Source organism: Sus scrofa, chromosome 9, assembly GCF_000003025.6.
Source record: "Sus scrofa isolate TJ Tabasco breed Duroc chromosome 9, Sscrofa11.1, whole genome shotgun sequence".
Taxonomy (NCBI): domain Eukaryota; kingdom Metazoa; phylum Chordata; class Mammalia; order Artiodactyla; family Suidae; genus Sus; species Sus scrofa.
In genome coordinates this window covers 85,627,624-85,653,837 of record NC_010451.4, presented here as the reverse complement: position 1 = coordinate 85,653,837, position 26,214 = coordinate 85,627,624, and the positions used below count along the sequence as shown (strand labels likewise).

General features: G+C 36.5%; 1 protein-coding gene across 3 annotated transcripts in view; it reads left to right on the top strand.

Annotated features, from left to right (window-relative positions):
• Nucleotides 1-26,214, top strand: part of ISPD (isoprenoid synthase domain containing) — a 291,746-nt gene that overhangs the window by 57,309 nt on the left and 208,223 nt on the right. For all 3 annotated transcript variants that reach the window (XM_021063407.1, XM_021063405.1, XM_021063404.1), the window contains exon 4: nt 22,493-22,597. In XM_021063407.1, the coding sequence (XP_020919066.1) occupies nt 22,493-22,597 (105 nt within the window). The remainder of the gene's footprint in view (nt 1-22,492; nt 22,598-26,214) is intronic.

The window sequence follows — 26,214 nt, the reverse complement described above, 5'->3', positions numbered from 1 at the left end:
TCCAGGTCTTCTATAGAAGCTGTCAAGAAGCCATTGGTAAAGAATTCACTTTACCTCCTGTGGCCTGAAGTATGTGCTGTGTTGTTCAGTGGTTGGCAGGCTATCGTGTTAAATGTGACCCCAACAACAACAAAACACGGTAGAAAGTATTCCATTTGGACAACTATAGGTAGAGTTACTTATCTGTGGTTCTTAATATACAAAGCAACAACTTAGGAATTCATTTGCAAAATAGGATTTAACTATAGGGCTTGTATTGTTTATAATTTACAGCAAAATTGAAGGAAGACTAGTCTTTTGAGTGAAGTCTACTGCTTTGTTCTGTGTTTAATCAACATTTTGCACAATGAAACATCCATAATACATAAATTCTTCAGTTTAAAATTGAGGCGGTGTTCTCCCATCTGTTAGGTGATGGAATAAAATAATACCAAGGAGTAAACAACTGGTGGAGGAACCACTAAGAATAAAACCCTCTAAAAATATACTGGACAAATTGAGCTTACTTTTTTCTCACTCAAGATTCTACGGTGAGTGGATGTTTCGGTCACTAATATGATCTTCCTTTAAGGTGAAATACGTATGGCTTTCAGAAATACTAGATGAAATGAGAAGTTAAACCAAGAAGACTCTTTAATCTGAAATTTATGGAGAGCTGCAAGAAAAGACTAACTCTGTGGTTTCTTAGCCTTCGGCACAGTGTGTAGTATTGAATATGGCCTAGCATTTTGTTGCAAGTCAATGATACAGGACACACCTGGGTCAGGTGTGACAAATTTTCACTTCTGAGCAAAGCAAGGAGAGTGAGTGTGTTACACATTGAACCTTTATTACTGAACCCAGGAGCAGCCCTGTTTAGTTCCTATGTTAATAGATGGTGGGTAGATGTTGATGAATACATACTGATATGAATATACATGCTAATAGATGTGTTTGCTTAATAAACTGAAAACCACCATATAACTTAAGAACATTTTTGGTAAATTGAATGTCTGAAAGGAAAAATAGTTTACCCCAGGGGAGATGTTATGCATCTCTTTAATGGCTTTTCCCTTGGAATTACCATTTTTCTGTTTGTACAAGATGTGCTCTGGGAGTTGCTGCTGTGGTGCAATGGGATCAGTGGAGTCTTGGAGCACTGGGATACAGGTTCCATCCCCAGCCTGGCACAGTGGGTCAAGGGTCCAGAGTTGCCACAGCTGCAGCTTAGGTCACAACTGTGGCTCCAAACTGATCTGATTCCTGGTCCTGGGCCATGTGCCATGGGATGGCCAAAAAACAAAAAAACAAAACAAAAAGAAGATGCACTCTGAACAAAAGTGTATAGGGTGCTTATTTCTTGATATCCTTGAGTGCTGACCACCTTCCCTAGTTTTTTGCCAAGTGTGAGATCTATTTAAACATAAACAGTTTGACCTGGAGAGTGAACTGGACAACTCCCCACTCTTGGGAATGGAAAAAGTAAAGGAACTGCTCTTTCTTTTAGGTGATGATTGAAAGAATGCTACAGAATATTTTCATTCACCTAGGAGAAATGGGAACAATTAAAATACAGTATAAGTGAATTGAAATGTCTTATTCTAGGTGCTGATCTTTATTCTAATTTGGAACGACATCATTTCACACTTGTAGTTATCTTTGCCTTTGCAACAAGAAAGCTAGAAATGGTCCCAGGTGGGGCAAATGTGATGGAATTTTTGTGATTTGGTGGTTTTTAGACACTAGATAAAATTGTTTCCAAATTAGTCCTTTGGAGTTACAGTAAGGAGGAAGTTTATTCTCTCTTGCTGCTGTGCATTTGAGTGATCAAGAGATAGCTTCTAGTTTTCAGTGTAATCACGTTGAGATCTTTCATAAACATTATATTTTCTGGGGAAAAAAATCACAACTTAAACTCCACAATTTGGCAAGGATTATTTAAGTATTTTTTGGCTCTCTCAACCTCAAAACATAACACATGCAGAACTCATTAAACGTATTTAACGTAGATTAATCACTTTTTTCAGGACAATTGCATCAGCTTTTTTTTTGTGGTCCCAGTGCATACAAATAAAGGTAATTTTAGCTTATAATAGACTTGATGGCTATCAAATCTTCTAGTATGAGATTCTCTAGATAAATAGTACCTTTGTGACAGGCTTTGTAGGACAGATGCTCTATCTTATTCCATGATATCCCCATTTTAAAAAGGTTTTCCTTCTATAATATCTACATATGTTTCTTAATCTTGATATTTTCACAATGAAAACTAATCAGAGCTGTTTCTTTTCCTGTTATTTATTTTCTTACTTCACTTAGGCCTGTGTTGGTTGGAGGTCTGTTGAATATCATGATAATCCTTTGGGAAAGAGAATGTGCTTTTGCTTACATTGACTAGCAGAGAATAAATGTCAACACTCCGGAAATAATTATTACAGAGAGGTAATGCAGCTCTTTCAGAGGACCGAGAGCTGGGGTTGAGTATGAGGCCTATGTTTTATCCTTCATGCTACCATTTAAATTTCTTTTTATTTCCAATTGTTCTCAAAACACATCCAAATCTTTTGAAAGGGTGTTACTACACTAAAATTTTTGAGCATTAAGGCTAAATTTTTCATGGTAGTTTTTGGGCAGACTATCATTTAGTTATTATGTTGCCAACTTCATGATACATTACCATAACATAGTTAAAAAAGGAGTACCGTTCCTGTTGACATTGTATGTATGGTTGATGTATTCCATTACACAGATTTGCTTCAGAGTTAAAAATGGAGTTTTTTGAACATCCAGTGCATGGTAGAAGGGTGTGTCAGTGTTGATACTGATGAGTCCAGACTCTGAAGACTGAAGGATGTTGTGAAAGGGGTACCCAGGTAGCACTCTTGCCAAATTTAGTCAGTCTTAAATTTTTAATTTTGGTTTGGAGAAGATTTTTGGAAAATTATGATATTTATAGAGTCATCAGCGATGCTGTTAGCTACACACTCATGCTGAAGAATTTCGAGATAATTTCCTCTATGGAGAACTTGTACTGGTCCTGGAACTTCTCCGATAGCTCTTGAATTTGCAAGGAAGAGAGGCTCAAAGTATTGCAAGAGAAACTTGTAAGTTACTGGGAAAAGATAATTGGTTGATCACTGGGACCTGAGTTGATTCTAGGGGTTTTGGTTTTTTACGATTAATCCATTTTTTCCTTCTCATCTCCTAAATTTGTGATTTGTTTTGCTCTAACTTCAGTGTTGCCATTACCACCTCAGCTGCAAGAGGAGTGCATACTGTTGGTAGGTTTGCTTTCCTTTCCCAACTGGCAAATTCTGCAAGAGGAGTGCATACTGTTGGTAGGTTTGCTTTCCTTTCCCAACTGGCAAACTCTGTCCTATTCTAGTTCAAGTTTCTGGCAGACCGAACCTCCATCAGCCAAGTCACCCAGATCATAGGCCATCGAACATCTGATGGATTGTCTGCTCTGGGGATAGGTCCCCACTAATAGATGAATCAGCAGAATCTATGGAGTAGGGTTGGAGAGGGAGAGAGATGATAGGAGAATAAAAGTTGATGTTTCCCGGGCAGGGACTAGAGATTAAGTATTTTCTTGCAAAAAAAAAAGGGGGGGCGTGGCATATTTCATTGATGTCCTAATCATGGGAATAGAAGCAGATGTATTCAGGCAAAGATAGAAAACCTCACATTGTTTCAGGCACTTAAACTGTTGTGATAAAAATGAAAAAGATGCAATTAGAATTCTTAGTGCCTTTTATAACTTAGTTAAATTATGGATGGATTACATAAGGATAATGAGATAATGATTGTGTATAGAAGAGTGTACTTTGTTTCTAGGCCTTGTTAATAGTGGTACAACATATATTTGCCTCCATCTTCATTGGGGGTGGCAAGAGCCAGTGTAGTTCATTGAACACAAAAGTCTAAGGACATTGGAGGCTGGTGCACAGAGTTAGGTATAATGACATATGAGTTGGTATTTGCTCTTGGCATGCCCTGCTGGTCTATGGTGGAGTCCATAGATTGTGCAGAAAAGGAACAGAAATGTGACCTACCTAGAGAGCTGTGTTTTCACTCATGTGTTCTATCGTTGTTATCAACAAAAGAAGTGATCCCTATTCTCGGTACCAAGGAGGAATTAGTGTGATGTTGATGTTCCTGGCTAACTTCCTACTGTCCCCTACAATCTTAGTAAATAGCACAGCTACAGACCAGTGAGGAACTATGGTTTCATCCTTCCCAGGGAGCATAGCCTAGCTCTCTGATGGTGAGGGAGGGCCATGCAGGCCTTAGGCCAGTCTCTGGTCACCAGGTGTGTGTTCGTGCATGCAGGTACTGTGCTTTGGGGCAGCTCTTCTTTGCAGAGTGGTCATATATAGGCTAGACAGCTCTGCTCCATTCCTTCATCTTTCTTTGACAAGCAGTCTATTCAGGCTTGTTTGTCTCATGGAGATGGTAGAGCTGTAAAAGGGTGGAAACACACAGAGGATTTCTTAAAACCTAGATTTTTCACTGGCACTTGTCGTTTCTGCCTTCTTCTACTGGATAAGGCAAATCACATGGCCAAATTGGCGGTCAGTTCCCTTTCCCCATCCCCATATGGTTGCTAGTCACCATTGATCTGCTGCTTCTTTCTGTAGTGTTTGATTTTCTAGAATATCATATAAATGGAATCATAGCCCTTTACTGTCTGGATTCTTAGGGTAAAGCATAATGATTGTGAAAGCAGTCTGTGTTGTTGAACATATCAGTCCATTGCTCTATTTGATTGCTGAACAGATTTTGGGGGGGTTGGTATTAGTCTCAGTGTCCTACAGTTGAGGTAAATCTAATTCCTGCTCTTGTAGTTAGGACTTTTTGTGATTGAAGGACGTAGGCTAGGCTGTAGAGAAGAGTTTTTAGGAACCACAGAGTTTCATAGAAAAGCTAGAAATGGAGTTTTATAAAGTTTAAGTCAAGAGTTGATGCTGAGGTAATTAGATTGTAAAGTGAGACTCTGAAGAAATATTTTGAAATATTTGTCGTGTGAGATCCAAATTCGGAGAAGGCAGAAGGTACTAAAATTTGTGCAAGGAGCGGCCCAGCAAGAGGCTACTACTGGGCAAGCTGTTGGTGTTGAAGGTGGGGTACTTTTAAAACTATGTTTGGATCAATAAAGGACTGCAGATAATGATTGGTGTTTAAAGCAGATTGTTACAGTCTTAAGTGTTGTAGTGACATGGGTTAAATTTTGGGCAACTTGTGTCAATGAAAAAAAAAAAAAAAGTAGAGCTGATCTTATTGAATCATTGGTTCTTTTCTTCAGTTCCCCCAGTCTCTGAATGTACTGCTTTAATTGTGACCTCCTTGTCTTAATGTTTTCTTGTATGATTTTCCCTCCCAACCTTATTGATTCTTCTAAGTGTTGCTTGGCAAATTTTCCCTACATATGTACTAAGCATGTGGACAGATATATTCCCCAAGTTTTCTGATCATTCTTTTTCATATTTCTCTCCTAAGTGTTGGGCATGTATTTATAACTTGTCATGAGCATTTCTACTAGATGTCCTACAGGTAACTTGAATTAACCAGATGCCATTAATCTAACCAATAGATCTTTTTTTCTCACATCTTCTAACCTAGTTAATAATACTGACAAGCCTGTTGCTACTGAAATATGTTCTGGCTCTGGGCCTTTCCTTTCCTATTCTATTTTCTGGATTTATTTCACCCTCATTATCTCTGGATGAGATAACAAAGCAGCCTTGTAACAGCTCTCTCTGCATGGTTTTAAAGCTGCCTTATCTTTGGGGTTGGGTATTGATACAGGGTTTCAGTTTTTCCCTTAGTTGTTTACACTGAGGCTAGATAATGCAAGTGTGTTAGGTCTACTCATTGTGTTTCTGAACAGTATCTTAATTTCTTAATTTCATTCGCCAACAATGGATTGATTAGCTTACTTTTTCAAAGAAGCATGAGAGGAGTACAGTATTCCAGTGAACCTTTGTTTCTGATAGTGCTTGACAATATTCAATTGTGAGGGTCAATAGAAATGACTAAAAACAGTTACAGAATTGTCAGTGAAATTCATTTCCCCCCCTAATTATCTGAATGCAGAAAGAAGTATCTTCTAGGCAGTGTATAACTGATGCATATGGATGGTGTTTGCCTAGAAGTTCATAGTGGATTTTGATTGGGTAGGACTGGTAAAATTGTGAATAAACTAAGTTTTTGTAATTGCTAAGTGTTGGAAAGCCTTTTGTGAATGTAATTCTGTGTAAACTCATCTAAAAATTTGTATGTAAAGAAAGCTTGTCCCTAGCCAGGTCGTTTGTACTTTGTTTGCTGAAGACTGAGGGTTGCATCTATATTATCAGCCTCATAGGGACTTAGGTCTGAAGTTGTTTATTTACTCATAAAATGATTGGATATATTGTAAGAACAAAGCTTCTTGGATAACTCCTGCAATTCTGAAATACATTGCATAATTCAAACAATGTAAATGTATGCAAAATGCTTCAAGTTTGATTTTCAGATGATAAACTGAATGCAGGTGTTCATTGTTTACCTCATTGTGCGATAGTCTATTTTGTTTCTACTTGAAACATTCTGAATATGCTCTATAACTTGAGAAACCTGTGCATGCATGCCTTTGATTTAGTTTTTCTCTAATGTGTATCTTCTTTGTTGGGCAAACTTCCCAGGCTGCTTTGCAGAAACAATGCTATGAATGATGTTAAAGCTGGAAAAACAGATATATAATCAGATTATTTGTTCCCATGGACCATTACTTGATTATTATAAAACAATGATTCCTCACTTTTTTTGTGTTATAGAAGATCTGACCCTTGTAGAAGGCCTTCCTAGAAAAATAAATGTATTATACACAAAATGCTATTTTCAGAGGTTTTTCCAATTCCTCTGAGTCCTATATATTCACTTCATGTTGACAACTCTCCTACATGTTCATTCCCTGTTTATGGGAGTATAAATTAAAGCCACTTTTATAGATGACAATTTGGAATTAACTTACCTAGTTAGAATGCACATATTCCTGTTTGTGGGTAAAGATAACCAAATGAATGTGTATCTAATTTTGTTCACTACTCAAACCTCATTAAAGCTTCTTAGCAAGGGATTAAATACAACATGAACCCACAAGAATAAGGAGAATCAGAGGTGTGATGGCAAACAAATAATAACTGGAAAGCCAATAAATGAGGAAAATTGACTATAGTAGAATTCCCTAGAAGTTCAGAACCTGGTAGCACCAGATACCCCTAGAACTGAATGAAGGGGGGCAAAATAAGTAGGCTTTGCTGGAACATATTTAAGAAGTAGTCTGATACCTAAATCACCTTCTCCACCCCTTGACCCACGCCCTGCACAGAGGCAGATGCGCTAAGGGCTCCTTATGTCTGGAGGAAATATTGAATGCCATTGAGTGAATGAATGACTTGCCCAGAATAGTGACCAGCAGATCATGAGTGTACTGCCTGCCCAATTGGGAAAGCCCACGGCCTCTTTCCCACTCAACAGCCAATATCCTAGTGGCCTGGCTTTCTCTCCTGGGTGGAAATTGGAGGTATTTTATTTGAGGATTATGGGAGTATCTCAGTATCTCAAGCTTATTGCCCTATAGTGAAGCTCACTGTTCACAAACCCCACCCAGGTACTCTTTGCTTAACAGCTTTTGAATCTTCCACTCTTAAATGTAAGCTGACAGTTTACCATCCCAAGTGAAGAATGCAGTTATTGTGGAATATCGAGACCAAAGCAAACAGAAAAGGATAATAGGAAGCAGCAAATATGAAGAGAAAGGAGAACTTGAAAAAAGTTAATATTATTACAAAGATAAAAGTTCATTGCAAACATGAAATAAAATCAGAATGCTCAAAAAATAAAAGTGGAGCATAAAGAAAGAAATAATTAAGAATAAACCTCAGGAACTTTTCCACAAAAGACAAAAAGATGAAATACAGGAATGAAAAGAAAACTAGAAGTCCAATCAAATAAAGCCAATATTCATTAAGAAAACTTTGCAAAACGAAAAAATTGAGGAAAGGAAAACTTAGTTTTTACACTCCCTTTCTCAGAAAGCTATTAGAGGGGGTGTTCCACAAAAAAAAGGTTGTATAGAATACTGGGGATCCATGACAGGAGAAAGATGACGAATATCTCTAGGATCACAGTATAAGGAGTTTTCAGGATGATAGCTGCATGAGACTGTCAGGGGACAACCAGTCCATGTGGAAAAAGGTCAGAAGACTCCCAGGATGACTTGAGGAATGTTAAGTTAGTACAATGCCTATGTGTCTCAATATCTTGAGAAGAGATCTAGATAAATAGCTATTTGCTCTTGAATGAGTCATCAGTATACAGAAAATTAAACACTAGAAACAAAAGAAGTGAAAAATCAAAATTTGTGCAGGAAAGGAATTATATAACTTAGCTATGAGTAATGTTTTGTAGTTAACAATGGAAACATTCAATATTGATTTAATGAAAATTATGATATTGCAGGGTGGGGAATGGGAAGTGTTACTGTGCATTACGGTGAGAGTGGAAGGAGAGAAGACAAAATTCTTGCCTATGTGATAGCCAACTCAGGAAAAAAAGAGGCTGTGTTACAAGTGTGTTATTTAAAGAGGTGGTAAGATAGGTAAATTACTCAGTCCCGATTGCTCAGTCCTCTGGCCGTGTTCTACCTCTGCACATTGCTGTGGCCTCCTGGTGAGGCCTTGGTTCTGGATCTGGCCTAATTTCTGCTCCATGATTCTGGATTTGGCCTCCTAATTTGCTTTGGGATTTTAGGAGATGTGATATAGGCAGACTAGTAAATGTGTCCATGCAGTTGGGCTTGCCCTTTTGGTGCTTCTCTTGCCATAAGAAAGGGGTGATACCCTAGTGCTGCCCCTCCAGTGTGGCCTGCAGAGTGCAACCGATGGCTCAAAACTGCCATGGCCAACCTGCGGTTCTGCAGCTTAAAGCATAGTCATCTCAGCCATCCCAGAGTTGAGTGTGTGTGAGAAATAAGTTTATTGCTGCATACCATTGAGATTATGCATTTGTTACTCAACAGTAGTTGACTGTTACACATGCAAATGAGTATGAGAGTTGGGAGAAGGGAAAATGATTGCCTCTGGGGAAGACAGTTATAGGATGAAAGGAGTGAGGTCAACTTTTTCATTACAAATCTGGTAGGGATATTTGGTTCTTCAAACTATGCATGTTCATAACTGGAAAGAATGGACTAAAAATCCAGAAAATAGATTGCATGATTTTGTAGTTGGACTTTAAAAAGGAAACCTATGGATGTACAAGAGATCAAGGCAATTGGGGTACTAATAATAAAGTTCTTCAAGCCTTCAACCGTAGTCTCTTGGTAGATGAAGGGCAATCTAAGAAAATGAACATGTCCTCATCAAGAGCAAATGGAGGAGTTTCTGTCGTGGCTCAGTGGTTAACGAATCCGATTAGGAACCATGAGGTTGTGGATTCGAACCCCGGCCTTGCTCAGTGGGTTAAGGATCCGTCGTTGCTGTGAGCTGTGGTGTAGGTTGCAGACACGGCTCAGATCCCGTGTTGCTGTGGCTGTGGTGTAGGCTGGTGGCTGCAGCTCTGATTGGATCCCTAGCCTGGGAACCTCCATATGCCGCAGGAGAGACCCTAGAAAAGGCAAAAAGACAAAAAAAAAAAAAAAAAAAAAAAAAAAAAAAAGCAAATGGAGGTTTTACAGGGTTGGATGCCCCATTCAGAGAAAAGGGCACCTTCAATCTGGAAGGTGAGTAAAAGAAATGATGGATGCAGTTTCCAGGCAGATTGGATTATGGAATGAAAAGTTAGAGAAGTTACACGTAAAGGTAGAAATCAACTTCTCAACAATAGGAGTTAGTTGTTTAAGTGAAGTTAAATGTCCATGAAAGTGGTAGAGTATTAAATGTTGGTGCACTTGGACCTTGGATTCAGCCAGAAATAATGTCAGTAATTGGAGTAAGAAGACTGATCCCATGTGCCTGAAACTGTAGGGCCTGTGAAGCATGAGAGACAATAGTATTGTGAAGGTTGGAAGATGGTCTGGATGGCATATGTTTTGGGAAGGCAGAGGGTTTTGCATGGAGGAAGAGCAGAAGGGATCTGGAGTGCTAATAATTCTGCCTTCAGACCTGAAGTAAGAGTTGGGAAAAGCAGCAGAAATCACTTGAGAATGCTGGTGAGCAGATGGTAATCCTTCATATCGAGGAGGCAAAGAACGTAGTAGGGAACATAACATGATAACATAACAGAGGATGGTCCAGGGCAGAGGGCAGGGAAGGAGGTTAACAGTAGGGTGATGGTCTATGGAGACTGAATAGCATGGGAGGTATAGTGCAGACTCTTGACTTTTTCTGACATTAGTCATCTAACTACCACATAGAAAAGACAGAAACAATGTACACAGAACAAAATCTTCAGCTGTGTGTAATGTACAGAACAAATCAATTTGGGAAGAGAATATTCATGACTAATTATTGCAATTGAGAATATTTTATATGTATATAAAAATAAATTATAAAATATATTATAAAACATATAGTGTATATAAATTATAAAATATAATATATAAATTATAAAAAAATATATTTTTGTCTTTTGTCCTTTCAGGACCACACCCTTGGCATATGAAGGGTCCCAGGCTAGGGGTCTAATTAATCAGAGCAATTGCTGCCAGCCTACGCCACAGCCACAGCAATGCTGGATCCAAGCTGCGTCTGTGACCTACACCACAGTTCAGGACAACGCCGGATCCTTAACCTATTGAGTGAGGCCAGGAATCGTACCTCACGGTTCCTAGTTGGATTCACTTCGACTGTGCCATGATGGGAACTCTGAGAATGTTATATATTGAACTTGTGTTATTTTTTTCTATATACTTCCAATTTCACTTGATAATCTTTTTCCATTTTTCTTCATGGAAACGAGGTATAAAGGAAAGTATAATGTTGTAGACATTGTCAGCACTACCCCCAGTATCACTACAGAGAAAATAGACTTCTATGCCAACATTAGCCCTTACTAAATTGCATCTGGCTACTTCTTAAACCCCAATTAGTGTGATTAACTAACTTTATTATAACCATTGACCTAGACTTAATCAAGGAATTATCTTAAACTAGACATATGCCAGACATTTCACATGGCTATTAACTTTTTTTTTTTTTTTTATAAATCTTATTCTCCATTTCTGAAAGTAGAATAAGCTTGAGAGACAGGCTGGTTAAATGTCTTCTCCCTAGTCAGATAACTGGTTATGTAGAAGGACCCAACTCCATCTGACTCCAAAGTCCATCCTCTTCATTACTTGACAATAGTTCATCAAACTCACTCTTCACATATTCACATATACTATCATTAATCAAACCCATCTAAGGACTTGTTATGAATTTTAATGCACAGTTTGCAAATTGCTTTAAATTTACTGTTAGAAAAAAAGTAAGAATAAGAACAAGGTGACTGTATAAGGATTGATATCCCACATTTATCATAATGTTAGCCAGATTTACTATTTTATAATACAGTAGTACAGATTATTTTCAGGTTTGAGTGCCTAGAATTTAAATGCTCTGCAACTTAATTATAACCAGAACATCAGATTGATTTGTTGAAAGTTATTAAACATGTATGTTTGCAAACAAAATCTTAAACTCTTGTAAGCATATATTTGTTGGAAATAGAATATATTGCCTATTATACTATACTACATGAATATTATATGAAGTTAATTTACCAAGAAGTGATAGGACAGTGTACACATAGTGCAGGTAAAAATCAATGCTTCATGTCAACTCTGTCCCCTGGTCTTTTCTTCCCAGAGGCAAATGGTTTTTCCTGAGGCCTTCAAAGAGATTCCACTCATTCCTGTATGGCTATGAATTTGTTCTCCACTCTTAGATATCCATCCCGAAGAACCACAATCTGTTCTTCCCTGTTTCCCCATTCTTTCTCCTGCATAGCCATCATCTTGAGACTGTTCGTCACTACTTTCCTACTAATTCTTCTGTTCTTCTCCTTTTGGGACATCATTCTTTCTGCATCCTATGTCTTTCCTTTGCACATTTTACTCCCAATTTTGTGGAGCATTGTCTCTTGCGTGGGAAACTTGTGCTTTCCCAGGCATGCAAGGAGTTTAGAAATGGTCATTCTGTCCTAACAACAAGGGAAAAGCTAAACAAACTGAAAAATTGAAAAAATTTCTTAAATCCATTAGAGAAGTGAGGTTACAGTGTAGACTGCTATCCTCAAAATTGGAAAAATAGGCAAATACAGAGAATCACAACCTACTGGAACAAAAATGCATAAATGGAAACTCCTATAGGAACCAGTGCCAGTGCAAGAAAACCTAAACTACAGATGATGAATTACTGGAGGGAGACACAGTGGGGACAAGTTAAAGTAAAAAAAACTCCAGGGGTGTCCATCCAGGCATAGGGGAGCCTCTCCCTTAACTTGTCAGTTTTATTTCTGACTCAGCCAGTTTCTCATAGTGAATATACGAGAAAAAAACTCTTCATGCCTCTGGCAAGAGGGAGGGGAAAAGTAACCATTTTGAAGGACGCCAGAGCATTTTGTTCTTAAAAAGTTGGGCCTCCAGAGAACCTAATTTATCAGAAACTAAACTTTTTCCAGAATCTAACATATTCAACCTAAGCTCATTCCAGCTGTCTGCCCCACAGGCTCATTAAATGACTGTGACTCAATCATAGGACTAAGGAATGCTTCACTGCTGCCTAATCTTAACACCACATTACTAAAGGCCTATTTACTGCAGTTCCTTTTACCCAGTGCATCATAACTGGCTATCAAGAAAAAACTGCTAAGCATAATATAAGGCAAAAAGCAGTCTGAAAAGAGCAAGCATCATAACCAGAACCAAAAATGGCAGAAATGTGGGAATTAGGTAATTCCCACATTTAACATTAGCATTAATATACTAAGGGCTCTTACAGTTAAATGAGATAGTATGCAAGAGCAGAGGTACATTGTAAAGAGATAGAAAGTCTAAGGATAAAATGCTGTGGATCAAAGCACTAACAGAAATGAAGAATACCTTTTGTGTCATTAGCAGACTGGACACAGCTGAGGAGAAATAAAACTCTAAACTTGAAGATGTCATAATAGAAACTTCCAAAACTGAAAAGCAAAGAAAAGACTAGAAAAAATAGAATATCTAAGAACAACTACAAAAATTGTAATAGACATATAGTGGGACTACTAGAAGGAGAAGAAAGACAAAGAATATTTGAAGCTGTGACAGAAAATTTTTCCCAAAGTAATGTCAGGAACCAAATCAGGATACAAGAATATTCAGAGCATCAAGAACAATAAAGGCTAAATAAACTACACTTAGGCATATGATATTTAAACTGTAGAAAATTAAAGAGAAATCTTGAAAAACCCGAAAGAAGGAGGATAACACCTTACCTATCAAGGCACAAAGATAAGAACTACATGTAACTTCGCAAAATTATGCAAGCAAGAAGGGGGTGGAATGCAAGATATAAAGCATTAAGAGAAAAAAGTACCAACTTAGAATTCTGTACTATTTTAGAATTATCATCCAAAAGTGAAGGAATAATGTAAAACTCTAAGACAGACATCAAAGGAATTTGTTGCCACACACCTGCCTTTCAATAATGTTAAAAGAAATGCTTCAGTGAAGAGAAAATAGATGGGTCAGAAATTTGGATCTACATAAAGAAAGCAAGACCATTGGAGAATAAGTGAAGACAAAAACGTTTATTTTTCTTCTGAATTGAAAAGATAACAGGTTCAAAATAAAATCAATGTATATATATATATATATGCTTGTGTATGTATATATGTATATACACACATATATATAAGTGAAATGAATGTTCAGCAATGGTATAAGGGAGAGAAGGGAGGAAATTGGAGTACATGTCAATAAGTAGTAAATGTAATTGCAGATTCTTGGACTGTCCCTAAAAAAAAAAAAAAAAAAAAAAAAAAAAAAAAAAAAAAAAAAGCTTAACCAAAACATTAAGAAAGGAGAAAAAGGAAATCATATAAAATGCTTAATTCAAACCACAAAGGGCAGAAAAAGGACAAAAAGAACAAGGTCCACAATAGAAAACAGTTTAAAAATATTGTTGATACTATTCCAACTATAAGAATGCTTTTACATGTCAAGAATCAAAAAGACCAATTTAAAGGCAGAGATTGCAGACTAGGTCAAAAAACAAGGCCAAACTGTATGTTATCTACAATAAATCTACTTGAAATAGGCTCAGATTAATAGTGGGGGGATTACACACATGCACACGCACACATGCACTTTTTTGTCTATCTATCTATTGATGAAATGTTAGGTTGCTTCCATATCTTGGCTTTTGTAAATAGTGGTTCTGTAAACATTGGGGTGCATGTATCTTTTCAAATTAGTGTTTTAATTTTCTTGATATATATACCCAGAAATGGAATTGCTGGATCATATGGTTGTTTTATTTTTAGTTTTTTGAAAATCCTCCATATTGTTCCCTGCAGTGGCTGTACCAATTTAGGTTCTCACCAGCATTGCACAAGGGTTCTCTTTTCTCCACATACTTGCCAACGTTTGTTATTTGTGGTCTTTTTGATGATAACCATTCTGACAAGTGTGAGGTGATACTTTATTGTGGTTTTGATTTGCGTTTCTCTGATGATTAGCATTATTAGGATTCTTTCATGTGCTTGTTGGCCATCAATATGTCATTTTTGGCAAAATGTCCACTCAACTCTTCAGTTCATTTTTAAATAAAGTAATTTTATGTGTTCTGGATATTAATCCCTTATTAATCACGCCGCTTGAAAATGTTTTCTCCCATTCAAGAGGTTGTGTTTTTGTTCTGTTGATGGCTTCCTTTGCTGTTCAAAAGCTGTTAAGTTTAACTAAATCTTATTTGTTTTGTCAAAGACTGTTCTTACAGTTTCTTGTAGGAGTTTTATGGCTTCTGGTCTCATATTTAGGGCTTTAATCTATTTTGAGTTTATTTCTGAATATGGTGTGAGAAAATGTTCTAGTTTCACTCATTTACGTATAGCTGTCTAGTTTTCCCCGCACCACTTAGTGAAGAAAATGTCTCTTCCCCGTTTTATGTTTTTGTCTACCTTGTTGTAGATTAATTGACCACAAGTGCATGGGTTTATATCTGGGTTCTTCGTTCCGTTGAACTGTGTGTGTGATTTCATGCTAGTACAATGCTGTTGGTATTACTACAGTTTAGTAGTGTAGTCTGAGGTCAGAGAGCATGATAGCTCCAACTCTGTTTTTCAAGATTGTTTTGACTCTTTGGGGTCTTCTCTGTTTCCTTACAAGTTTTAAAATTATTTACTGTGAAAAACGCCTTGGTGTTTGGATAGGGGTTGCATTGAATCTTTAGATCACCTTGGGTACTATGATCATTTTAACAATATTAAATTCTTCCAATCCACGTACATGGTATATCTTGTCATATGTTTCTGTTGTCTTGAATTCCTTTCAACAGTGTTTTAAAGTTTTTGGGGTACAGGTTCTTTACCTCCTCAGGTAGATTTATATCTAGGTATTTTTATTTTTTTAATATAATAATGTGATTGTTGCCTAAATGTCTTCCTGATAGTTCATTGTTAGTATACAGAAATGGAACAGATTCTGTATATTCTCTTTGTATTCTGTAACTTTACTGAATTATTTAATGAGCTCTTTCAGTTTTTCAGTGGCATCTTTCAGATTTTCTATAATCTGTGATCTGCAAACAGTGACAGTTGTACATCATTTCCAATTTGGATTCCTTTTTATTTCTTCTCTGATTACTGTGCCTAGGATTTCCAATACTATGTTGAATAGAAGTGGTAAGAGTGGGCATCCTTGTCTTGTTTGAGATCTTAGAGGACATGTGTTCAGCTTTTTGTTGAGGATGATGTTAGCTGTGGGCTTATCATATACGGCCCTTGTTATGCTGGGGTATATTCCCTCTATACTTATATTCTGGAGAGTTTTTTTTTTTATCATAAATGAATATTGAATTTTATCAAAAGCCTTTTCTGCATCTGTGATCAGATGAGATGGTCATACTGTCAGTTTGTTAACATGGTATATCATGCTGTTAGATTTTTTTTTTTTTTTTTTTTTGGTGACTGTTGCACAATACTCACATCCCTGGGATAAATCTCACTTAATCATGATATATGACCATTTCAGTGTATTGTTGGATTCTGTCTGATAATATTTTCTTGAGAATTTTTTCATCTATGTTCATCAGTGATATTGGCCTGTAAATTTTTTTGTGTGTGTGTGTGTGTGAAACTTTTTTATGGTATCAGGGTGATGGTGGCCTCATAGAATGAGTTCAGAAGCATTCCTTCCTTTGCAATTTTTTGAAATAGTTTCAGAAGGATAGGTGTTAAGTCTTCTCTAAATGTTTAGTAGAATTCATTTGTTAAGCCATCTGGTCCTGGACTTTTGGGAAGTTTTTTAAATTATTTATTCAGTTTCTTGACTGGTAATTGATCTGTTCATATTTTATGTTTCTTCCTGGCTCAGCCTCGGGTGGTTGTAGGAACTTGTCCATTTCTTCTATGCTGTCCACTTTGTAGTAACCCCTTATGATCTTTTGTTTCCATGGTATAAATTATAACTTCTCCTTTTTCATTTTTGATTTTACTGATTTGGACCTTCTTGCCTTTTTTCCCCTGCTAGATGAATCTGGCTAAAGGTTTATCAATTTTGTTTAACTTAAAAAAATCAGCTATTAGTTTCTTGATCTTTTTATTGCTTTCTGGTTTTTATTCAAATTATTTATTCTCTCATCTTTATGACTTCTTTATTAGCTAAATAAAAATTTTAATTAGTAGAAGATACGTGTATGCATACATAACACAATAGAATGCTGTCATAAAAAATGAAATTTTGCCATTTGCAACAATATGGATGGACTTAGAGGCTATTACTCTAATGAAGTAAGTCACAGAAAGACAAATACTGTATGATATTACTTATTATGGAATTTGAAAAATCGTAAAATAAAAAGAAACAGATGCCCAGATAAAGAGAACAAACCAGTGGTTACCAGTGGGGAGAGGAAAAGAGAGGGACAAGGTACAGTAATAGATGAATAAGAGGTACAAACAATTATGTACAAAATGTATAAGCTACGAGGATATTTTGTACAGCACAGGGAGTATAGACAGTCTTTTATAATAATTGATTAAAAATTGTGAATCACTATATTGTCCACAGAAATTTAGGGAATATTGTTAAGTCTCCTATACTTTAACAAAAAAAAGTAAACAAACATGAAATAGAGCAGATTTCACAGAGAGTAAAGATACCAAGGAATAAAGAAGGATTTACTTAGAGATACAGGATTCAATTCTCCAAGAATATGGAAAAAGTCTTACTACAAAATGTGCCTAACAAATACATGGGATAAGCCTGGTAGAACTGTGGGTAGAAATGGATGAATCCTCTATTATAGTTGGAGAATTTTATACCTCTTTCTTTGAAATGGAAAAATCCAACAGGCAACAAGCAAATCAGTAAGGACATAATTGAACTCAGTACTATCAATCAGCTGGATATAATAGACATCTATCCACTATTTCATCCAGTAATACTAGAGTATACATCCTTTCCAAGTTGTCATGAAATGTTAATCAAGATTACATACTGGGTCATAAAATGCACCTTAATACATTTAAAATAGTAGAAATCATATGGTGTCTGCTCTCAGACCACAATGGAATTAAACTAGAAATAAATGACAAGAGAATAGATGGAAAATTTTAAATTCTTAGAGATTAAATGATATACTTCTAAGCACAAATAAATTTCAAGAGGAATTTAAAAAATACTTTGGGAATTCCCATTGTGGCTCAGTGGATTAAAAACCCAACTAGTACCTATGAGGATATGAGTTTAATTACCTGGCTTCAATCAGTGGGTTAAAGGATCTGGCTTTGCTCTGAGCTGTGGTATAGGTCACAGACACAGCTGGGATCTGATGTGGCTATGGCATAGGCTGTCATCTGTAGCTCTGATTCAACCCCTAGCCTGGGAACTTCTGTGTGCCACAGCTGTGGCCTATATCTATATATATAGATATATAATTTTGAACTAAACACAAAATTTAACTTAGCAAAATTTTGAAATGCAGCAAAATAGATACTTACAGAGAAATACATAGCACTGAGTGTATATATTATATTTCATCGATAATCTAATATGTTAAGAAATTACATCAAATTCCAGAATAAGTAGAAGAATTAAAAAAAATGAAGCAGAATCAATGAAATGCAAAACAGAAGATCACACAAAATCAGATAAAACTTTAAGCTGGTTCATAAAATCAATAAGCCACATAAGAAAAGATACAAATTACTAATATCAAAAATGAAGTAGGGGACATCTTTATAGAACCAGAGGACATGTATAGGATAATAAAGGAATATTACGAACAGTTCTGTGCCCTGAAGTTTGATAATCTAGAGGAAATGAACCAATGCCTTGAAAGACACAATCCGTGAACACTCATAGGAGTAGACAACCTGCATAGGCCTACATCTATTACAGAAACTGAATTAACAGTTAATAATTTACCAAAACAGCATGAAGTCAACATGGGTTCACTTGAGGATTCCAACAATTAAGGAAGAAAATACAGCAATACTCTAACTTTTCTTTTAGAAGATACAAGCAGAAGAAGGATTTCCAAATTCATTCTAATGTTAGCCAAACCAAAACCAGACCAAGACATTATATGGAAAGAAATACATACCAATATTTGATGAATATAAATGTAAGAATTCTCAAAATTAAATAGAATCAAACAATGTATGTAAAGAGTTGTAAACTATATAATCAAGTGGGATTTATCCCAGGTATTCATGGCTGGTTCAACTTTACAAAACATCAATGGGATAAAGAAGAAAAATCAGGTGATCATTTCAACAGATGCAGAAAAAGTGGTGAAATCCTGCACCCATTCATGATTGATAACTTGGCAAACTAGGAATAGGAGCTTTTTCAACTTGATAAACATTATCTATGAAAAATATACAGCTAACAGCATACTTAACAGTGAAAAACTAGCAGCTTTCCCACTAAAGATCAGGAACAAGGAAAAGATACTTCCCCTCACCATTTGTCTTGAACATCATACTGGAATTCCTAGTAAATAAAAGGAATAAGTGCTCAGATTCATAAGGACATAATAAAATTCTTTGCAGATGACATCATTGTCTATGTAGAAAATCTGGAAGAGGTGACAAAAGACCTCCTAGAAGTAAGTGATTATAGAAAGGTTGTAGGATTCAGAGTTAATATGCACATGTCATTTGTGTTCTGTATACTAGCAATGAATAGGTAGAAGTTAAAATTACAAACATACACTTTACATTAGTGCCTCAAATTAAGTACTTATAAATCAAAATATGTATAGGGCCTATATAATGAAAACTATTAAACTGAACAAAATTTTAAAAAGAACGAAATAAAGATTCTATGTTCATAGATAGGGAGACTCAATATTATCAAGATAAATTTCTTCCCAATTTGATTTACATACTCAATGCAGTTCCAAAAAAAGCCAGCAAGTTTTTCTTTTTATTTTTTTAAAATAGATTTTGATATACTTTCTTTAAAGTTTGTATGGTGAAGCAAAATACCCAGTACTGCAAATGCAATTCTGAGGAACAAAGTTGGAAGACAGACACTACTTTAAGACTTGATGTAAAGATGTAGTAATAAGAATAGCAAGTCCAGAAATGGACCCATGTCAGTATAATTAACTGATCTTTGACAGAGACAGTAGAATGGAGCAAAGATAGTTTTTTGAATAAATGATGTTGGAATAATTGGAAATCAACATGCAAAAATGAGTCTAGAGATAACATAGGAGAAAATCTAAATGACCTTGGGTATGGTGACAACTTTTTAGATGAAAGGCATGATCTATGAAAGAACTGATAAACTGAACTTCATTAAAATTAAAAATTTCTTTGCAAAAGACACTTTGAAGAGAATGAGAAGACAAGACACAAATTGCAAGTATGTATTTGCAAAAGACATGTGACAAAGGGCTCTTACTCAAAATATCCAAAGAACTCTTAAAACTCTAAGAAAACAACTCAATAAAAGGCTAAAAGACACCTCAATAAAGTTATACAGGTGTGGAATAAGCATATGAAAAGATTTTTCATGTCACATGTCATTATGAAAAGGCAAATTAGATGGGGGTAACAGGAACTCCCATTCATTGCTGGTGATAATGCAAAATGGTATATCCATTTGAGAAGACAGTCTGACAGTTTCTTACAAAACTAAACATACTCTTAGATCCAGCAGTTGCATTTCTTTATACTTACTGAAATGAGCTGAAAACTTGGGTCCATACAAAAACCTGTATTTGAATATTTATACGAACATTTTTCGTAGTCACCAAAACTTAGAAGCAACCGAAGTGTTCCTGAGTGCTTCTAAACCTATTCATGGATGTGTTCAATTATCTTGCCTCCAGAAGGAGTCAGGAAAAAGGTTATTGCTAATCATGTTTTGAATTTAACCATGTGTCTCCCTCACATACTACTATGATGGCACTGCAGATATTGGCAGTAGAATGTAGAAGTTTACTGCAACTTTATTGGGAGGTAACTGCTGATGATACTGATGTGGGAATCCGGGTTCTTGTTCACAGCAGTCAAAGAATGAACTCTGCACGTGAATGTATAGGCAGCAAGCAAGCCAAGTCTTTATTAAAGGAAAGCAAGTAGCTCCCAGGGCTTCTGGGAGGGGGAGAAGAGCCCCCTTCTTTATTGTCCTATAGGGATTTGTATTCCTTAAAGATGGAGGGGTTTACAGATGTGGGGTCCAGAAAGATGTGGTTTTCTCCCATTGGCCTTGTTCAGTTACCTATATCAGTCCTTGTCCAATAGGGTCTTAGGGGTGGGAATGTCCCATAAGTCTCATAGTTTCTTTGCCCTTTTCTTCCTGTAAACTGAGTCACAGGGGGTTAGAGATTAATGTCCATCTGGGTGTAGGTACACTCCCTATAGTAAACAAGGCCTGTGGGGATGTTACTCCCTGGAGCCCTTAAGCCACAAATGTTAATCAATGGCCATATTAAAGAATGCATCAAAACCCATGGTCCTACACTGACTACTTAGGTTAATATTCTGTCTCAATACTGTATTAAACTCCACAAATCATTAAAATTCTGAGTTTTGCAATCTCCAGTGTGATAAGTGGATTGGCAAAGGGTGCTAAATGTAATATTTCTATTTGTGGCCTTCCTGCAGTCTGTCTTAGATGGATATGCTCTCTGTAATTGCAAACGTAGCAGAATCTGCGGTGTTTGTGTCTTTGGCACTTTTTGCCTGAAAGTTGTTCCTTTGCTGAATTTTATTTAGTCGTTGGAGTGAAATCAGAGACCATTTCCTCTGATAAGCTTTCCCTGATACCTTCATGTAGAATTAAGTATTTATTCATTTATTTACTTATTTACTTTTGTCTTTTGTCTTTTTAGGGCTGCACCCACGGCATATGGAGGTTCCCAGGCTAGGGGACTAATTGGAGCTGTAGCTGCTGGCCTAAGTCACAGTCACAGCAATGCCAGATCCAAGCCATGTCTGCGACCTACACCACAGCTCACAGCAACACCGGATCCTCAACCCACTAAGCGAGGCCAGGGATTGAACCCACAGCCTCATGGTTCCTAGTCGGAGTCATTTCCGGTGTGCCATGATGGGGACTCTTAGAATTAAGTATTTTATCTCCTGTTCATCTTCGAATGCCGTGTCTGTCACATTCTTTTGCAAAATATTTACTATAGATCAGCCTCCCCTTTTAGACTTGAGTTCCTTGAGGACACAAAACATGTCGCATTTAACCATGTATGGTGATAACTTAAACCACTGGCATGATAGCTACTTAGTATTATTCAATCGATTAAGTTGGTCATTTTGATGATTCTGCTTAAAATGCTAAAACGTGTTACTTATATTTTACTAAAGCAGTCAGGCTTTTATATTTTTGCTCATGATAGACTGAAATGTTTCCAGGTTCAGAATCCAAACATATTCTCTAAAAAGGATATGTTGATATTTAAAATATCAGCTACTGAGAAAGCTGTGACCTGCAAATAGTTTGATATAAATATGAGATAAGGGATTTGGAATTTTCTGGATACCTATATTTGTTAAATCAAGTTTGGATATGGTAATCCTCAGGCAGTTTAGAAACATGTTTGGAAATGTAGCTTTTGAGCAAAGGAAGTAAAGTATTATGTTTACCTGACACCTGAAACTATTGAGGAAGTTAAACACTGTGATGTTGCAACATTTCTATCTTTTATTTGGCTTTTAGGGCATGAGAAAAATGAATCTGTTACTTGACTAATCAGTAGCTAATTAAAGAGTTTGTGAATTCTTTAGGTGCTTTTCTTTATACAATTGATTATGAAATTAAAAATTAGTTTTATTCAAAATTTTAACTTGTTCATTATTTTTTCTTCCTACCCAGTGCAGTGACCATGACTTGGAATTTGGAACTGAGTGTTTGCATTTGGCTCTAAAATACTGTCATATCAAAGCCAAACTTGTGGAAGGATCTCCTGACCTCTGGAAGGTAATGAAGTTGATATTTGGCTCTGTGTTTATGTGTTATTCCTAAAGATATACTCTGCAAGTACAGACAGTTTCTATGAGCTTTAGAAAATACAGAAGTAGCATAAAAATATCTGGTTTCCTTTTGAAACAGTATTTCTAGGAAAAGAGGTGTATATGTGTGTGCATACATTAAAGGCATAAAAAGTCTCACTGAATTTTCTGAGCCAACAAAGTATGATATCATTTCTCTCCATACTTCTAAGAAAATTTACATTGGGGTAATTGATTGAAACGATTCCATTTTAGCCAATGAGATTGTTTTATTCACAACTTCTGTGTGTGTTCTTTGTCTATAATCTTTTACTTTGTTGCCTTACCCCCAACTGGATGGAGAGTGCAACTCTGCTTCCCACAGTAGCACCGTTTCCTCCCTAGCCCTGGGGTGGTAGTTCCAACTTAACTGGGTTGAAACACGTGCCTGCCCCAGTTTGGACCCCCTGTTGTTGGTGGCAAGACCCACCCACTGCCCCCAAGAAGGATTCTGCTCTATCCAGTGGTAAGGATTGACTTTTGTAATGGCAAACTTCTTTCTTGTGGAGGAACGGAGTGGTTGTAGCACTATTGTAGTACAAGTCCTTGTTGAGGCAGGGGTATTTTATGGCATGATTTTCCTGTTTCATTTAACAGCATATTCTGAAACAGAATTGCAGGGTCATATCATAATATTGAAATGTTGAATGAAGTCTTTATAAAGCTTCCATCTCAATCTGGTTAGGAAAGATTCATCCTAATCCTGAGATGATATGAATCCCAAAGCATGTTTCCTCAATGACATCCAAGCAAACAAAAAGCCCTACATGTTGATGAGATATTTTATACTGTCATGAAATGGGCCTTGCTGCCTCCTAAGATTATCTCATACATATTCAGATAGTTCTAAATATGTAACAAAATAGTAACATGCCTGGGTTATTGCCTAGTGGAGAAGATTAATGCAGTATTATTGCTCTTTTTAGAGTATCCAAATGTCATAAACCAAGCAGGCAAACATTTTATTCATTTTACCTTTTTCTATATACGGCTTAGATGGTGATATACGTACTATTGGGGAAGATTTTGGTAAATACCACTTAGGTGTTTTGTTAAAGATCCTGACCCATATCTCTATAGAACCCTGTTAGACCTAATTTGCAGGTGTTGTGAAAAAAGAAAAAAGTAAAAAGATATTTTATTGCGACCATCATGTCAACATTCTCTGGCTTCCTTGTGAATGTTTTAGGCTGATTATCCACTTCCTGTGGGCATTCTGAGCTCCTTCAGATTAGCATAGGACCCGTGGGTCTGCAGGTTAAAGGAAAACAGCACACTGCTCTTGGAATTTTTCACTCCATCTTTATAAATGTATTTCAGTATTTTTTTTGAGTGAAGTCTCAAGCTTACTGCTTCCACCAGCATCACAGTATCACAGTTTTAGTCCTTACATCCTTGCTCTGCTTCCCGTTTATGGGTGACAAATGTCAGTGCACTGAGTTGAGCTATATCTGGCCTTTATGAGTGCTTCTCTTCATTCCCCTCCTGAGTCATTTCACACATGCTGTTGTGGGTTGAATTTCTCCCTGCACCCCCAAGATAAATTCCAATCCTAGCCCCTGGCACTTGTGAATATGACCTTATTTGAAAAGAGTCTTTGCAGATATAATCAAGTTAAAATGAGATCATATCGATATAGAGTAGACCCTAAATCCAGTCTATAAGAACAGGAGAAAGGATGCAGACAAGGTGGGTAGAGAACACCAGTGGTGATAGAGATGCAAATTGCAGTGATGGATCTACGGGCAAAGGAGAGTTCAAGGATTCCTGGCAGCTCCAGGAAACTAGGAAGAAGGGGGAAGGATTCTTCTCTAAAGCCTTCAGCGTGGGCAGTGGCTCTGCCGATAACTGGATCACAGCCTCCAGGTCCTTGAGAAGATACATTGCTGTGTTAAGCCACCCAGTTTGTGCTACTTTGCTATGTCAGCCATAGGAGCTAATACACATGCGGGGGTAGGGGGGGGGGAAGACATGCTGTTAGGCCCAGAGGGATCATCTTCTTTGAATTACTTGCCAAATGGGATGGGAGTAAAGAAGCCCTACTGATGTTTGAATAATAATAATGTGCCGTGCCAGAATCTTGGATTCGAAAACAGCATGTAATGCAATGCATTGGGCAAAAAGTTGTTCACATGGTACTTAAAAGATCTTTTTAAGGCATCATATTTTTTTTTTGTAATTGAGGTGATGTTACTTTGAATGCAAATGTTGCAGTTGCTTCAGGTTACCATTTCCTCTTTCTGCCTCCTGTGTCATTATCCTCCACCTTTTAAAAATACTTTTGCTATTTCCTGGCTGTTAATTTAGCCCTATTTAGCTTTTTGATGATATTGTATGGATTGTCTTTATAAGCTTTTGACTTAATTTTATGGACTTATTTTTTTATAAATCAGAAGTATTACAATGGCTGTTTCGACCAAAGCAATGAAATCTAATTGTTCTAATTTAATACTATTTCCAACAATGCTGCATCTATTTACAACTCAAGATATGAAGATTTTGTACAATTAGGCTAAAACTGGTATTGGACGCAGGTAGCAGGCTGAGTCCCTGGAACATGATGCCAAAATCTGACACAGTGAAGAGCACATTTTAAGAGACATTTTTGCTACCATAAAACAAAAAGGCAAGGGAGGATTCTGCAATATGGATCCAGGTCACCTTCTCCTACCCTTCACAAAGCCAGAGAGCTCACCCCCACATTCATGGGAAGAATGACTAGAAATTTCTTGTGGCCCATGTAGGACAATTTTTTTTTTTCCTGTCTTTTTTTTTTTTTTTTTTTTTTTTTTTTTAAAGCGCTGCGCCCTTGGCATATGGAGTTTTCCAGGCTAGGGTTGAACTTGAACTTGAGCTGTAGCCACTGGCCTACGCCAAAGCCATGGCAATGCCAGATGAAAATGCCACTAGAAACTGACAGAACAGTGTAAACCAATTATAGAAATGGAAAAAATAAAAATCATTAAAAAAATCTTTAATCTGTGTATGGTACATAACCACAGTCAACAAGAAAATGCAGACAAAAAATGAAATTTAGACATCTTTCTTAATTATATAATTATTATTAGTATAGAAAGGACATTTAGGTAATATATGTATTTTACTCATCAGACTGATGATAATGCAAAAATGTTGTCTCGCACATATGCTTGAAAAATGATTTTAATGTTTGAGACCAAGTTTTCTTTTATTTAAAAACTCATTGCTAAGATATTTATTTGAAAAATAGAATAAAATCATTTCACAGTTACTCTTTAAATTTGGAATGCAGTTTATCCCTCAAAGGATGAGGAAATAAAAGATCAACTATGGTATTTAGGCGTCTTCCTGTTAATTTGTTTTGAGTTTACCTTACACAGCAGACAATTACTAGAATAAAAAAGGCCTTTCTCATTGAAATTGCAAATAGTGAGTCCTGATTTCAGATATCTAGTTAACTTTGGGTTTTCAAGGAAACAAATATTTTATTTGATTTTTATATAAAAAAATTATCCACTAAAGTTTTGTCTCTACAGATTGAGTTTTTGCTCACTGTTTTCATTACCA